Source organism: Zonotrichia albicollis, chromosome 10, assembly GCF_047830755.1.
Source record: "Zonotrichia albicollis isolate bZonAlb1 chromosome 10, bZonAlb1.hap1, whole genome shotgun sequence".
NCBI classification, from domain to species: domain Eukaryota; kingdom Metazoa; phylum Chordata; class Aves; order Passeriformes; family Passerellidae; genus Zonotrichia; species Zonotrichia albicollis.
In genome coordinates, this window is record NC_133828.1 from 27,438,684 (window position 1) to 27,454,881 (window position 16,198).

At 38.1% G+C, this 16,198-nt stretch overlaps 1 protein-coding gene across 4 annotated transcripts in view; it reads left to right on the plus strand.

Annotated features, from left to right (window-relative positions):
* FASTKD1 (FAST kinase domains 1) overlaps positions 1–16,198 on the plus strand; it is a 28,406-nt gene that overhangs the window by 647 nt on the left and 11,561 nt on the right. Inside the window, exons 2-16 of one of the 4 annotated variants that reach the window (XM_014265058.3) lie at positions 965–1,114; positions 2,531–2,617; positions 3,380–3,884; positions 4,248–4,316; positions 5,200–5,325; positions 6,498–6,896; positions 8,004–8,114; positions 9,264–9,395; positions 10,357–10,843; positions 11,590–11,704; positions 12,167–12,295; positions 13,056–13,187; positions 14,205–14,318; positions 14,598–14,739; positions 15,697–15,814. In XM_014265058.3, the coding sequence (XP_014120533.2) occupies positions 3,550–3,884; positions 4,248–4,316; positions 5,200–5,325; positions 6,498–6,896; positions 8,004–8,114; positions 9,264–9,395; positions 10,357–10,843; positions 11,590–11,704; positions 12,167–12,295; positions 13,056–13,187; positions 14,205–14,318; positions 14,598–14,739; positions 15,697–15,814 (2,409 nt within the window). In that variant the 5' untranslated portion in view covers positions 965–1,114; positions 2,531–2,617; positions 3,380–3,549. Of the gene's footprint in view, positions 1–964; positions 1,115–1,206; positions 1,643–2,530; positions 2,618–3,379; positions 3,885–4,247; positions 4,317–5,199; positions 5,326–6,497; positions 6,897–8,003; positions 8,115–9,263; positions 9,396–10,356; positions 10,844–11,589; positions 11,705–12,166; positions 12,296–13,055; positions 13,188–14,204; positions 14,319–14,597; positions 14,740–15,696; positions 15,815–16,198 lie in introns of those variants that run through there. The other 3 variants (XM_014265059.3, XM_014265061.3, XM_074548525.1) reach the window with 3 other exon arrangements.

Sequence of the window (16,198 nt, forward strand, 5' to 3'; positions counted from 1 at the left end):
TTATTTTATCCAAATGTACTTCACAAGTCAAAAGTGTAAAATTCAGCATCTTGTAAATGAAAAATCTGTATGATTTACAGAAGTCTCCTTTATATGACCATGGAATTGTTTTCTGCTACAGTTTTCCTCTCAGATGTCTTGGAATTGTTATGTGAGTTTGCACAAGGCCTGACATTCTTGAAAGAGGTACTTTATGTGCCACCCTTTGAGCTCACCTGGCAGGATTTGGGTCTTGCTCTGTTACTTGCATGCCTGTGTAAACTGTAACTGGGGCAATCTGGAATTTGTTAGCAAGATGATACAGAACCTGTCCAAGTTATAAATTCCACAATAACAAAAATTATAACTAATCCAGTTTGAAAAAATTACGTGCTCTTTTTCTAAAATACCACAGACCTGTGATAAATTAGGTTCTATTCTATTAGTTTGAGTGAGTTCCATATTCATAGGCATCCAGTATATTAGGAGGTGACAGACAAAAACTAAAAACCCAAAACTTTTGATAGACAGCTGCAATACAGCTGGTCAGAATTGGTCATAGTCACGGTTCTGTTTTTTGGATAGAATGTAGAGCAATCTGAGATTTTTATCATTCTTTCGAAATGTCTTTGCTGCTATCAGTGGTGGCGAGAAAAGGTCCAGAAAAATGACCTGGCGCCATGCACATTCCACATAAGCAACATACTTGTTGCAAGATATATTAGATTTGTCCCCTAAAACTCATTCATTTTAAATTTATTGTTGTCGCAAAGCATTAAAAAATTGGTAAAATAAAATAACATTAATTGCAGTACAACAAAGCCTAGCTCTTCAACTTTACCCTTCTGAACTTTGTGCTTTTCCTAGGCAGGGAAGACTTCCTTCCCCCCCCGAATGAATTATAAAAGCGTTGCTTTATTTAATATGCAATAGTCAGTATGAGCCTTGGACCTTTTTAATTATTATTTTTATTTTCTCTGGAAAGTCTTAACTGGCTGGACTTTTCCCTTTCTCCCTACGCTTCCCGGGAAGCGCTGTGCCCCGGGGCATGCGCACGGCGAGTGACAGCGCCGGGGCACGTGGAGCGCTGGGGCCGCGTCTGGAGGCTCGAAAGCAGGAAGGGTCCTGTGCAAAGGTAAACCCAGAGTTTCTCCTCGGCTCCGCTTCTGCGGAACTGGCTCCTTTGCTTTCTCCTTTAACCCCGCCGGGCGGTGGAGTTTACCGTGTGACGAGCCCTCGCTGAAGCCAGCGCTGGCAGCCGCTGCCGCCCCGCGCCGGCCGCCGGCTGGGCCGTGCCCGCCCGCCGGGTGCCTCCCGGTGCTGCCGCCCGGCCGGTGCCTCAGGCGCGCAGGGAGCGCCCCTCAGCGGTGCCCGCGGCCCCCGGAGGCGGGAATGGAGTGTGGCGGCGCGGGTCGCGGCCCTCCTGCCCGGCTCGGCCCCTTGCCGCGCTCTCTCCGGGGCCCTCTGGGTCAGGATTCCCCGCGGTGCCGGAGCGGGTGGGAGCGGGCGAGCTACCCGCGGGAAGCCGCAGGGCGGTGCGGCGGTAGCGCTCGTACCCGGGAACGGGGATGTTGTATTCCCGCGGCCGGGCTCACGGGAACTGGGGCCAGCCGGTGCCTGCACTGCACAAGCAGCTCTCTGTAGTTCTTATAATTGGGGAGTGGTGAGTGTCCACATTTGCTCCTTTTTGAGAGACTTCCTGGCTCGCTGTGTTTTGTAATACAGACTTAAAAGTGCTTATTGTGTTTCAACCGATAGAAAATAATTTTCAAGACCTTGTCCTTCTAGTGTGTGTTTTGCATGGTAAGTAGGACATCTTAGAAATAGTTCTTTAGGTAGATCCAAATTTCTCGTTTTATTCTATGTTTGAAAACATGCAATGTTTTCTATTAATGAACTTTTTGAAAGATACTGGAATTTACTATGATTTAAAACGGTGTAAAAGTTTGTGGTAAATCACTTGCATCTGCTCAATGGAATAGAGAAATATTTTGAAGCTTCCTGCGAGCTGTTTTAGATAGAGATCCTGGTTCCCCATCAACAGGATATGCAAGGTCTTTTGCAGCAGAAGGGGAATGATATGTCACATAGATTTACAGGAAACTGAGTCTGAAGGTTTTTATATTTTCTTCAGGTATCTACTTTACCTTGACTTCTTGCACTTAACTTGCCACTACTGTATTCTTTCTAAAGGCAACTACCATATGAAAAAAATAAAAGTAATATCTGAAAAGGAACTATAAAGCAAATCATTATTATAAAAAGTACTTAATACATAGTATGTGAAAAAATTGTACCTTCTTTTGTATTCTTTCATTTTGAATAGGAAAGAAAAGATTTCTTATTATAGCAGATCATAACTTAATTTTAGCTTTGCTTGTGGTCTGCCCCAGTGTCAGTGAGAGCAGTGTAGTGCAATGTGCTGTATAGCTTTTTGTTCTAGGAAGAGGATTGTACAGATGTCACAGGAAATCCACCTATACCCGTCTTTCTGGAATGATTTCAGTACCTTGCACAGGCTGCACAAATAAGGTTTTTTCTTTCTCAACAGACTCAGTGGGTACTGCTGCCATTGCCTTGATAACATTGCACTGTTGTAATCATGCCTACAGTTGAAGAGCATTCAGGTTTGCTGAAGGTATTGATAATTTTAGTTGTTAATGATTATATCTTCTAAAGCAAGATTTGCAAGCTTTTCCATGATCTCTAAGTTCAGGGAACTTGATGAGGCTTCTTTGGTGTACTAAGGCTTTTATCACTTGTGGTTTCTGTACTCCAGCTTGAAATCAATTATGCAGGTTGTAGAACATAGTTGTTAGCACTCTGTACAAATTGGGGTATATTCTAAGAAAACAAATTAATACTTAATAAATTTCATTAGATAAGGCTATAGCTTCTATTATAATTTGGAATCAGGTTGCTTTTCTTTAGTGCAATGGCAATTTCAGCTGATGGTATGTGATTGATTAGTATCCTGTAATACAAAGGTGATCAACCTTCTTGACTAGAAACCATCTCACTTTATTTTACCACCAATAGTTGGATTTTCTGGCAATTCCTGGAACCCAGTTTGGGATTATGGCCTAGTGAGAGCAAGCCTCCCTTAGTCATGCAGTGCTGGAATGTTAAAATCTTCAGCTTTTCCTTCTCAGTAGTTACATTGATAGCACATGTGACCTTTTAAAGGCAGTTTTATAAATTTGAAAACTTACCAAGTGGACTAACTTCACAGTACTTGTGAGCATGTCAGTGTTCGATGTTGGGAGCTTTTCTATGAGAACAGTCCAGGCTGTAGGTTCTCCTTCAGTTTATCTTACTTAAAACAGTATAATATAGAGACACTGATTTTTACTTTGTTGTTGTGACTGAAATTAAGCACTTTGATACTTTCTCATTTCAGGTACCTCAGAATTGACTTCTTCTTAATAAAGTGACCATACAGGCTCAAAGAAAAATGGTCTTCTGTTTTTCAAATATTTGAGTTTGTTGTCTGTAACAGCATGGCTTTCTGTGAAAAGTGAAAGAAGAATCTTTCTGGACAATTTAAAGCTGGCTGGTAGGATTAGCAAAATGCTTTGTTTGAGGCAGGTTTGCTTGCTGACACTGAGGCGTTACCAAGCTCGGGCTCTGTGTAGTGATGTGCTTCTGAGCCAGATAAATGGCTGCACCCATGAAGATGAAGTGTTCAACCTTGTTGGAAGAAACAAGGCCAGACTTTCTGAAAAGCACGTGGGAATTGCATTGAACATGCTGTGGCAGTTGCAAAAGAAGAGGCCCTTTCTCTCAAGGACTAGTGACTATGTAAGAAATCACTCCCAGTTTCTCGCCCTTTGCGTTTTGGCAGAAAACAAGGTGGAGCTCATGGAAGATGAGGTGATAGTGGACACCTTATATAGCATCCTGAGGTAAAGAGCATTAAATACTCTTTGTATTTGGTATTAAAAAGATAAGGAATTTTGGCTACAGAGCTTTCTCATAAGGAGACTGTGATGAGGCTGCCCTGCTGCAGCTTCTGCACTCTTGACTGTGTGACACAGCATAATGTCCTGTGCCTCACTTTTGGAGATACAGGCAGAACACATCTGTTTTGCAGTCCCATTAAGTATGTTTTATGATTATTATGAATTCTGATTATTCATGCACAAATGTTTACAATCTGTTTGAATGGAGAGAATGATAGAAAAGTAAAACATTGTGATCAATAATGAAAAGACATATGTGTTATTTCCTCGTAACTATTGAAGTAAAGCATTGTCTTTATTTTGCAGGCTCAATGTTGAAGACCACGTTTCTCTAACAAAAGTGCTTGTTACAGAAGCATGGAAAAGATTAGAGAGGCAAGTATTGTCCTGCTATGCTTTGTGAAAGGTATAAGTTGCAAGCATGATTTGCTTCATGTGAGGTTACTCAAGAGTTCTCAAAGAGTACATATGTTTAAAATATAATATGCCTATTTTAAATGTCAGTTGTATTTTTGAAGGTTTTGAAAATTATACAAATTATTTGGTACACAAATGCTTGAGAGATTCAGATACTGCAACAAGATAGTCCAGCATTTGAGATTTTGGAATATATTGTCTGTGTAGGTTTATGTATTTGAAGTGAATTGCAGGTTTTCATATTTACAATTTTACCTCTGTGCTTGCTGTCCAGGTCTTAAATGGTTATTAGAACCATGCTTATCTCAATTTTTATAAAACATTTTGTGTTTAAACATCAACATTTTCTCTTTGTGCATTTTGTTGTTGTCTTTTGAGTCCTTTTTGGAGGAGGGATATTGTAGTTTTGACTCTTTAATCTTGGGATAGTGGCAGAACTGAGTGTCAGTCTCGGCACCCGCACCACAGAATTGCCTCTTCTTTATATCTGGAGCATCTTGAAGTAAATAAATACAGTGTAGCTTGAAAACAATATTTATATTCAAGTAATATATTGCTCACATTCATTTTATCCATTTGACATAATTGCTTGAGAATATAATCTTTATAGATTTCTCAGGCTGGTTAAGTGAAGTACAACCAATTCTTGTAGAACTCCATATACACAACATGCTTTAATATTAAACACCTAGGTTTTTTGCTTAGATACTTTGTTTCCTTGTTTTGTGATTTGACTGTAACCTTGGTTTTTACAGAATTGTTAAAAAATATTTTTGTCTTTAATTATTGATTAGAAATAAAAGGTAGATATCGTGTCTGACTGTCTTTAATGTCTTGACAGGCTTAGCTTGCCTTGCCTGTCTAAATTCGCTCTGTGCTTATACAAGCAGCACAGGCACTTCAGTCCCATAATTGGCCAAGTAGCTCATATTGTGGACACGAAACTGGATTCTATACAGGATGTAAGGTAAGTGTCAGAAGCAGAAGAAACAAAATGTTGCAATTACTGGTCTGTCTTTTCTGAAGACTTTGCCTTTTTCTCCGCTGGAGGTTACTTTGCTTCAGCTGGGGGTTTGTGGGAGCGAAGTATTTTGTATTTGTGCATTGATTCACAAGAGAATGCATTTTCCCAATGACTTTACGAAGAATTTCCTTATAGCCAGTCTAAATGATTGAAACTACAGCTTGATTGTTTAGTTTATAGAAATTTAATTAATTTCCACGGTACAGCAGATATTTACAATCAGCATTATCCTGATTCTAAACATGGACTTTTTTTTGTAATTTAGAGGCTATTGACTCACCAGAAGAAGCTTTTCTCCCTTTTTCTCCCTTGACATTGATAGTTTCTCATGTCTACCATGACATGTCTTTGCTAACGGCAGTAAGAGGTTTTAAAACAATATTGTGTTTATTTATCTTCAGAACATTGTTTTTCTGGTCAAGCTGAATTAATAAATTCTCTTGCTAGCATGTCTAGCACGTTGCCTTCATATTTAAACTACTTTAGGCACAGCTCTAGTCAAAGAGGACCAAGATAATTTTTTTCTTGTTTCTGTTCCCCTGGGGCTGTTACAGCAAAGGCTTCTCTTTCTTTCTTCTGCTTTATATAGCACCAGCAGTCCCACTGATTTTTTTCAGATATGAGGAGCCTGCTTATGAAACTCTTTGAACAGGACTGCATTTCTTTAGTGAAATAACTTTCTGTATGGTCATAAGTTTCATCCCCTTAGGAAGGCATTCTTTCTTTAGGAGTGACAATGACTCTTCTCCCCATCCTGTCACTTGTGAATTGTTTGGGCTTTTTTAGTGTCTATTGAACATTAAAGATATTTCAGCAAATATGAATCAGGGTCTTGCTTTGGGCAAACGCTTTCATCGTGTGTAACTTTGTAAGAGATGGCTGAAAATTTTAAATAATTTCAGACATTTCAGAAGTTCACTGAAAGCCGAATCTTTAATAGGATAAATGGTTTTTACTCATCCATGTTTTCTGGATAGGATTTAAAATTTTTTTTGCACAGAAGCCAACAACACCTGAACTCCCATTAATTTCTTTTTGCACTTCAGTTAATAAATATAAAATGTATTGCTTACTATATTCACTGTGTAAATAGGAGACTTTTAAAATTTTTTTAGGATCTTGTCAGTGTTGATGATCAGCATATCTGAAGTTATCACAGAGAGTTTTCGAGACCGATTACTACACCAGGCTGAACAGCTCTTAGAAGAAGAGCTCGAAGTCCACTTCAACTATGCCAGAAGAATACTACAGTTTCTCCAAAATGTTAAACTGAGATATCATCCAGTGCTAGAAAAATGCAACAGGATTTTCCTTAAAAGTGCCTCCCATCTTGATATACACACTATTAGTCATATTTTTGGACTGTATGAGCAGCTGGGTTTTGGCAGTGCTGAATTTCGCTTGATTGCTAAACAGCTGCTATCTGAAGCTATAGATGATTATTATGATCCTGAAACATTTGCAAAATTATTTTTTTCTCTTGGACCTTTGGCAGGACCCAAGGTTAGAGAAAGGTAAGTTTATTAATCATTTTGTCTTATTTATGAAACACATATTCTTACTCAGAAATTAAAAATGTGCTGGTGTTTGGAGGAATTTCTGAGCCCATCTGTGAGCTGAGCCTTAGGTTTCCTGGTTGTAACAGTGTAGCAATGGATGATTTCATCATGGAAACACTGTCAAAGCAGTATGTTTTATTAAGAAGCTGAATCAGATCCATCAGTTAAGGGGGGTGTGAATGCTGTTATGCAAGGCCATCCTGTAGCTCTGTCTCTTAGATTTCATCCTTCCTTTCACACTGGATGGTAGTAAAAACATTTCTGTCTTTCTTCTAAGAAATATATGCAGTGATATGTGTTGCTTTTTAAGATTGTCAGTAGCTGAAAAAGCCTGAGTCTTGTCCTATTCTAGACTGCTGACATCCTGTTCTTTATGAAAGATCGTCATCAGGGAACACTTCAGCATTTATTTAGAGCACAGGACTGTGTGGCACTTTTTTTTTTTCTCTGCCTGTTTTTCTTGTGCCACAAAATCCTGTTTGGGGGTGATATTACTCATGGGTCTCTCAAAGCCTGCAGTTCTAGGCAGAATTTTCTGTATTAATTACAATGAGTCATATTTTCATACTTGTCTTCGTGAACATTTCCTTTATTCAGAGATTTGCTGCAAGCCTTGTTGGTTTGCCATAGCTGATGTAGTTCCAAAAGCTTTTCTTTTTTTTTATTTATTTATATTGTTTGTGATAAACATTGGATTGAATTAACACAGAACCAGTTCAGTTCATGTTTGATTCTGTTATCTGTAGCTTGCTGATTGATCATGAATTGTTCTGTGTCTTAGAGTACCTTCCCTACTTCTTGTCTACTTGTAGAATTGTTGGACTTGCTGTTTTCTAGCATCAGAGCAAGATGCACTGATCCAACACACTCACACCCCTTTATCTGTGCTAGACAGACCAGCTGTTTAGAAGAAATGTCCACAGAACAAAAGTCTCTAGTTTGGGATAATTTTGCTTCCAGAAATAGTCTTTGGTTCTTTTCCTCATAGGTAAAGAAAATGGCTGCAATGTTTGCCAGAGATTTTCAACTGTTTTTCATTGGAAATTGTCTTTTCCTCTTTAGGTTGCTGATAACTGCAGTAAACATGGCAGAGGAATTTAGCAGTCACCAAATATTGATGATACTGAAAACTATGCAGAAAATGAAATGCAGAAATTCTCATCTACTCAAAAAGTAATGGTTTTGATATTACTAAGATGTTGTATTCTCTAGGTAAACTTCCATTTAGTGTGGAAAACTTTGACATATCCAGTGAGTTAGGATCATCACTTGCACACAAGTTCTTATACACTATAACTTATTGGCTACTACAGATTCTAGAATATTGCAGCCTGACCCAGAAGTAATTAAGGCAATTTAGGGATTTCAAAGAAAGGCATTTCACCCTTAGCAAGTTACTGTTGTATAGCATCTGTCTAACTTACAAATCTGTGATAAACTTCACCTCTAACAATTACTGTAAACTCGGGAGAGTGCAAATGAAATCTGGTAAATTGCAGAGAACATATCCTGTCTTGAAGATCCTGTTACTTTTGTGAATTATTTCTTCAAAAGTCACTGTGTCCTTTTTTGGACTCATAAAGCTTGTGTTTTTTAGAACCTGGGCCACATTTTCTGCAGTTTTGAACTGAAAACTATTTATAAGGAGGGGTAGTGTCTGTCATACAGTGAATGGAAAAGAAGTTAATGTTTTAGGCACAGAAGATGTAGCATTAGATATGTCAGAGATAGAGCAGAATTAAGTGCAGGTTGTGAACAGTTGTTGGATTGAAGGTACTTGTATGAATCAAATAGATCCTTGAAAGAAAAAGGTTCTGTGGCACAAAGGGATACTAAAAGGAAGATCAGGTGAATTAATGCCTTTTGTTCCTGAGTCTCACTGTCTAAAGATGGTCTTAAAGTATTATCTTTCCCTACAAAGCTATCCCCCTCTGCAGCTTCAGACCAGCACAGCTGTAGCTACCACTGTTATGTGAATGTGGTGGTGCTGGAGCTGCTGGTGCTGTTCTAGTCTGTGTTCTGGGTCCACTCTAAATTGAACTGATTGTGAAATCTGCAACAGAAATTAGTAGTGTGAAGTAGCTGATTTGTTGTGATGACTTTAATTTTTGTTGTGTGGCTTTAATTTTGCAATTCAGTAAGTGGAGAGAGGCTGCTCTAAGTGGAATAGTGTCAGAATCAATGTGGAGATGAGTGCAGGTGTGTAAAACCCTTCCCACAGGTACTGTGCATCACAAGACACCTCTATTGCATGTGGCATGTTGGAGTTTGCAATATCTTTTGTGTTATCTTACCATGTAATCTTTTCCTCTTTGAATTCAGGATGGCTTCTGTTCTGCACAAACACTTGGACAGCTATCATGTACTACAGTTGGTGAAGTTAACGCAGTACTTGGTGGTGTTGCATTGCCAAGATGTGGAGCTGTTTGCCAAACTAAAAATGTTACTATTAGGGTAAGTGTGTATTCTTGGAAATGTAGCTATCTGAGTTTTAAACAGTTTTCTACTCAAGATTTTAAATAGCAGTCTAAGATGTTAGTGTTCTACCCATAAAATACAAAGAAGTAACAAACTTGTTACAAGTATTTGATTTATTAAACTTGTAAATCAGATGATGGAAAGTAAATGTTGTCTTGACTAGAAACCCAACAGTATCTGCTAATATATATGGTACCTTTTAAAAATATTTTTTCCCTTTTTCTTCTGACCACTGTAATATAATGATGTTGTAATGACAATAAATTTTGCTTGGTATTTGATAGGATGGGTAGATATTAATATTGTATTTGATGTTTGACAGAAGAAGTAATGAAAAAGAGACAGAATGCCTTGGTTGGGACAGGTGAAAGTGTGACCCAGAAGTACTCTTTTGATTGAAGAACTGTCCAGTTAATTCTTAGGCTTCTATAGAACAGAAAGTTGTCAGACAAGAGATCTTGCTTTGATTGCTCACCTCTATGGGAATGTAATATTCAGCCTTGGCTGTACATATTTTTTTGGTGGATGATGTCCTCATGTTCCTCAGACTCCTTGAAACCTGGTGCTCCCTAGGACAGAAATCACAGAAATTACCCAGGCCCATAAACCCGCAGATTACCTTGACAAATGTGCACCTTCTGGCCTTACTAAGAACTTCTGTGATTATCAGTAACAAGTGGAGCCTCACCAGCTGACTGAGCTGCTCACTGTCTTCTTCCCCTTCTTCAGTTTTGAATAAATTAGAAGGAAGAAGTTAATCTCACTGAAAAAGGATGTGTAGATTTCTGCCAAGTCATTAATATTTTTCATATTTATATTTGATGTGCAGGTTTTGACTTCTAAATTAGAAGTTTCAAGCATGTTTTTTTTGTTTTGTTTTGTTTAAATATTGCACTTTGTCACTACTGATGGACTTTTATTTCTATCTCTCTTCCAGTTATTTAAAATCTAGTGTGATACCTGCTGATACTGCAGCTGTAATTCGTGTTCTTGCCATGCTTCCTTCTTTCCAAGTGGAGGAAATGATTATAAACAAAGCAGCAGCAGCTTTGCCTCAATGCAGACTGCATCATTTGAATTGCATTGCTACAGCTCTTATCAAGTGGAACCATCATGGCCAGTTTCACTGGCAGAACAGCTCTGAGCTGTGTGCCAAGCTTCTGCAAAAACTCAATGACTGTGCATTTCAGAGGCTTCAGAAAGCCAACAACTTAAATCTTCTGCTGGAAGAGCTTCCATATGTGAATGGAGAGTGGTTTGAAGAAGTCCTGAATGAGGAAACTCTGGCCATGTGTCAGCACTTGATGGATCAAATAACATGGGCAAATGTTTTACCCTTGTCTTTTTTTCTCATCAAATCAGAGCACCGTTGTCCTGCATTATTTGACAGAATAGCATCTGTGACTGTTGAAAATATAGACAAGGTGTCCCAGTTTTTCTTTCTATCTACTGTGAGTTATTCAGTAAGAAAGGACACATCAGTAGTTGATGTGTTTCAGAGCACAATCCACACATGTTTTTAAGAGTTTTCTTCAACGTAGCTGGTTTGGAGATAATTTTTTTTTCTGCTTACTTAAAGCTGTTTTACTTCTATGTGTATAAATTTGCATTTATCATTAATTTTCATTTCTTTTTTATTGTTCACTCAGTATTAGGTCAGCCATAATTTACATTCAACTTTACATTTGACCATCTTAATTTTTTTTAAACTTAATAAATAGTCACATCACACGGTGGATATTTTAACATTATTAATTGTTGTGGGGATTTCCCCAATAGCCTGTCTATTTGGTCAAAATTACTCTTTTTTTCATACTGTCTTGCTTCCCAATCTGGTGTTCATATAAATCTTCAAGTTTATTCTGTTGCAGTTTAGTTTCTTTAAACATTTAAACATCTCTGAACATTTAATGCAAAACCTTCTAAAAGGTTTTTTAAGCATATAGAAACACTTGGATCACCTACATGAAATACATTTGAAGTTTTAGTTGTGGCTCCAATTTCAACAATTTTGTTTTTTGTTATTCAGAAAAGTTGACAAAAAAAATTAGAAAATAGTTTGTCTACTCCTAAATCTCCAAATTCTGAATTAATTATAAAGCTTTTCTTTATTATAAAGCTATAGTAGGATATTTTGCAGTAACTTGATTTAGGATGTCTTTTTTTTCAGATTCTCACCTCTGAAATCTATTTTATTCTCTTCCTTTTCTCTGCTTTGAATTATGACCCTCCTGACAATGAAGAATTCTTTAAGAGTTGTATCCAGCATCTTACTTCTAACTTGAGTAAGTGCAATAGACAAAGATTTTTACTGAATGAAAATGAAAAATCTTTTCTTTGATTAAGCAAAGAAAAGAGAATTATGTTACTGCTAATACTCTGCCTGCTGGGGTTAAACCATGACAAATATTCAATTTTAGGTTTTGTTTCACCTGCTGAAAATTACTCTTGATAAGGGACTAGCAAAGGATTTTTTGGCATAGTAAAAGATAAGTGAAAATTCTGATTAATTCACTGTGCTGTTATTGGTTAGAATTGTTGTGTTCCCCAAGGAAACATCATTTGGGAACAGGATACATTTTGTGATTCGTGACAAAGAAATAGTTAAAATTGTGGAGGAAGTGTGTATGGATTTGTGTTGTACATTAAGAGGGAAAATCAGGTGATTTGAGAGGCCAGGTAAAGGGCATTGCAAATCCTTTCAACTTTGTCATGTGTTAATATGGGTTTCTCTCTGGTTTTTCAAGGTCATCTTGAAAATTATCACTTGGTGCTGCTTGGTCATGTTTTGGCAATGGCTGGGTATTTTCCTCCAGTTCTGATAACGACCATATTTAATGTTTCTTTCCTAAGCAAACTGGATGCTGAACTTAAAGGTAGATATCTAGCTTTTGATGAATTTGATTGTGTAGCATTTGGCATAAAATGCAATTTGGACTTACATATGACTTGAGATATAGAATTACTCTTTAAATGATTCTGCTTTTGTGAAAGACACCCTCTTTATAATATAGTCATAGTTAGAGTGCTTAAAGGGCAGGAATGAACAAAAATATGTTTTTTGTTTTAAAAGTACAGACCTGTATTGCAGATGAGAGAAAGTAATATAAAATTAATTTTATAGTCAACTTATTGCACTCAGTATTTATTAATTCTTCAATTTTATTGGAAATAAAATTACCTGACTGTGGTGTTTATTACTAGAAGTAGTCACAAAGCTGAAGGAATAATGTGGGATTCTTGTCTTCAAGAAATGTATCCTACCTGTCTCTTCTCTCTAAATAAGAGGCTGAGTGCTTGACTGTTTCATTCCTCTCTACCTCTTATGTTGTTCATTATCAGTGTACTCTTGCCATTTTGCCCTCAACTACTTAATTAAATTTACACAATAGAAGCAATTTCTGTCTTCCTGTTGTTCTTAATGTTGAGCAGAACTGTGGTTTTTTCATTTATTTTCTCAGGGATTTTGAGAACCTTTCTAAAATTCTGCAGCATGAGTTGTATAAATGCCATAGTATACAGATATTTGCATTTCTAGTAAAGGATTCAGAGGTTACCATTTAGTTCAATTTGTTGGATTTTTCACATTTCAGTTCACACTTTTCTATGTTGTTTTTGTTTTGTTTTTTAAATCAGTGCTGCCTGATACGGTGAAGCAGAGGGTCCACTCGAGCCTCATGAAGTTGAACAGAGCAGTCTGTCTGGAATGCCCAGAGTTTCACATCCCTTGGTTTCATGAGCCATACTGCCAACGTGTCTTTCATAACAGTAAGTCATTTAGGGCAGGAAAGCTGCCCTTGTTACTCACAATAGTCTATCTTTTTAGAAACATACTAGATATTTCTTCTAAAGCTGTCATACTGACACTAGCACACAATAGAAGGCACACCCCTCTCTGCTGAGCATTTTGTAGTGCAACCACTTACTAGTGCAACTGGGAGCAAACTGGTTTTCCTTGTGAGAATTAATGTAGTAGAGATGGGATATTTCTGCAGAAGAATTAAAATTTAAATACACAGAAACAGTGTATATGGCATGAAGGATGGAAAGGCAGGAAGATCATCCTGTACTGGAGACATGGGTCGTTTTGCTCCCTGCTTCACTTACAAAACTGAACATTTGACTTAAATTTTTCAAGGTAAACATTTTGACTGCCTCCTTTTGAACTTGATCCTCCCTTTTTCCTCACAACAATCAAGATCCGTCAGGGATGAGAGACAGAGAAGTAGGCTAGTGATCAAGTGTAGCAGCTGAGATCTTTCAGAACAGTAATCAATTCAGAATCCATCAAATGCAAACACAGGCTCTCCTCCACTAATTCTCATGGGGAGATCTGCTGTGCTATCCACAGAACTCAGCTGCTTTGTCTCTAAGCCTGAAGATGTTTAATGGAGCAGGGTGTTAATCTGCAATGGACAGAGAAGTGGCAGATAGTGGGGTATGGCTGTAATCAACCCAAGGTGAGTAAATACATGTCTAAACATAACTAAAAGCAAACAAAATCCACCAGGTGAAACCTAAAACTTGAGGTTTTGTAGTATGTGAATGAAAAAATCCTGGGATCTAAACTCTGGATTTGAAATTTATTTAATAGCATGCACCTGCCACTTTCTAGCTAAAATATGATCACTTTGTCTCTGAATTATGATGGAATAGCACTCGGGATCTGTGGAAAAGATTTAATTCAGTAGCCTGGCTGTCAAAAATACAATGTCTCAAAGCACTATTTTCAGAATTTTGGCTGTGGAAGTTTTTATGTATGAATTCTTTATTTTGTCTTTGTAGGCATGAGCCAAATAAATGCACAGCGACAGCACATTCACAGAATGCTGACAGAGATCTTAGGAGGGAGCCATTACTCAAGAGTATCTGTTCTCACACCGTACTACTATGAAATAGGTGAGAAGTTCATACTCTAAAATTGTTATGAAGTCCTTTCATATCACTCTTGTTACCAAGATTAGGAAGTTCTTGGTCATATGGCCTCAAAACAACACAAGATATTGCAAAGAAGAAATTGTTGTATAAAATATAGTTTCCAAAATGTTCTTTGTAGTATTAATAATGTTGGGTATCTCCTAATTATGGCTATCTGTTTTTCTACAAGTAAACATTGTACAGATCAAATTCTTCCATTTTTATTTTGTCAGTAAACAGGTTTGTTTTGTTTTCTGGCAGATTTTGAGTGTGTCCTGGATGTAAATAAAAAGCCTCTTTCCTATATGGCTCAGAATATAGCTTTGGGTAGTGTGGGGGATATACCCTTGAGACATGACTTCAAGGATGAAGGGAGAAAGGCTCTGCCACCAGGAGCTCAAAGGTCAGTACATTCTTGCACCTTGGCTCTTCCAAGCTTACATCCACTTTAGACTGGGTTTTTGATGCTCATGTTCTAATGTTCTGTTCCTTTTTCCAAAGTCTAATGAGGTTTAGCCTGCTGGGGTGTGCTGGGTTAGCCACATCTGCTCCCTCCCATTTGCAGGACATGGCTCATGTCCCTGCAGTGTGATGGGGGAAAGAACGTGGAGGGTAACAGCAAGGAAGAAAACTCCTGGGTTGCAATTAAGAGAGTTTAATAAGTGGAGAGGAAAAACAAGGGGGAGGGAGAAACAAAGCAATGGATGGCCATGCAGTCATTGACCTACAGCAGAGCTGTGCCAGAGCAATGGCTGTGTGGGATAAAGTCCCCTCTGCTTTACTGCTGAGCATGATGTTGTATGGTGTGAAACACCACTTCAGGCAGCTCCCAGCTGTGTCCCTTGCTCTTGTCAGTGCAGCCTGTATGCACTGTGGGCACAGGGAGAAACAGGGAAGGCCTTGATGCTGTGCAAGCACTTTTCAGCAGTAGCCAGGATATCAGTGTGTTATTGACAGTTCTGGTCACAAGTTCAAAACACAGCATCTTACCAACTGCTCTGAAGAAAAGTACCTCCATCCCAGCCAAACTCAGTACAGGTTCTTGACATGTGTTTCATGAGATTGGAATACTGTTTTCCTCCCACCTTTTCAAATGCAAGCCTTGAAAATGTTGGTTAGTTGTTTTTACCATTGAAACTAAAACAGATGCAGGGAGAAAATGCTTTTTCTGAATTCAAGTATCTCTGGATAAATAGGAGGAAAATGTTTTGTCTAATTCCAGGGAGTTGTTTAATTTTTGTTTTCTGATAATTGTCAGGTTTATCTAGTCTTGCTGTAACTATCAGTACTGAACTAGAGCTGTCACTTCTTTCTATTCAGGTAGGATGTGAAAGTAAATGCACATTTTTACTTTTTGCAGAATTGCTTTGGAATTTCTTGATTCAAAAGCTTTTAGCAAAGATTATTCACGTCATCTGAAAGGAGAACCTGCAGTGAAAAAGCGACACCTGGAAATGCTGGGGTACCGAGTCGTTCAGGTGAGCACTCAGCAATGCTTTGTGTCCTTTCTGGATTGTATCAGCACTGCAAAATGATCCAGCAGACGTAGAGCAGTTTTATCATTAAAAGTACTTACTGGGAGAGAGCAATTTTTGTAGTTAGGGAGGAAGCTCTAAGCTCTTCTCAAAATGGTGTAAGGACTTCGCAGACCTCACACCTTCTCTGAAAGAGGGTGAAGCAAAGCTGAAGTGAAAAGGTCCCACTCTAACCTTACTGCAGGCAAGCTAGCAATCTCATTGCTGCCTGAGTAAAGGAGAAAAAGTCAAATGAGAGTTTCAGTTCAATTCACTGAAGATTTCTATGGTAGAAAAGGATTGAACACACCCTTTGTGAGTGGTAAGGCAGTTTGGCAGCTGCCAGCT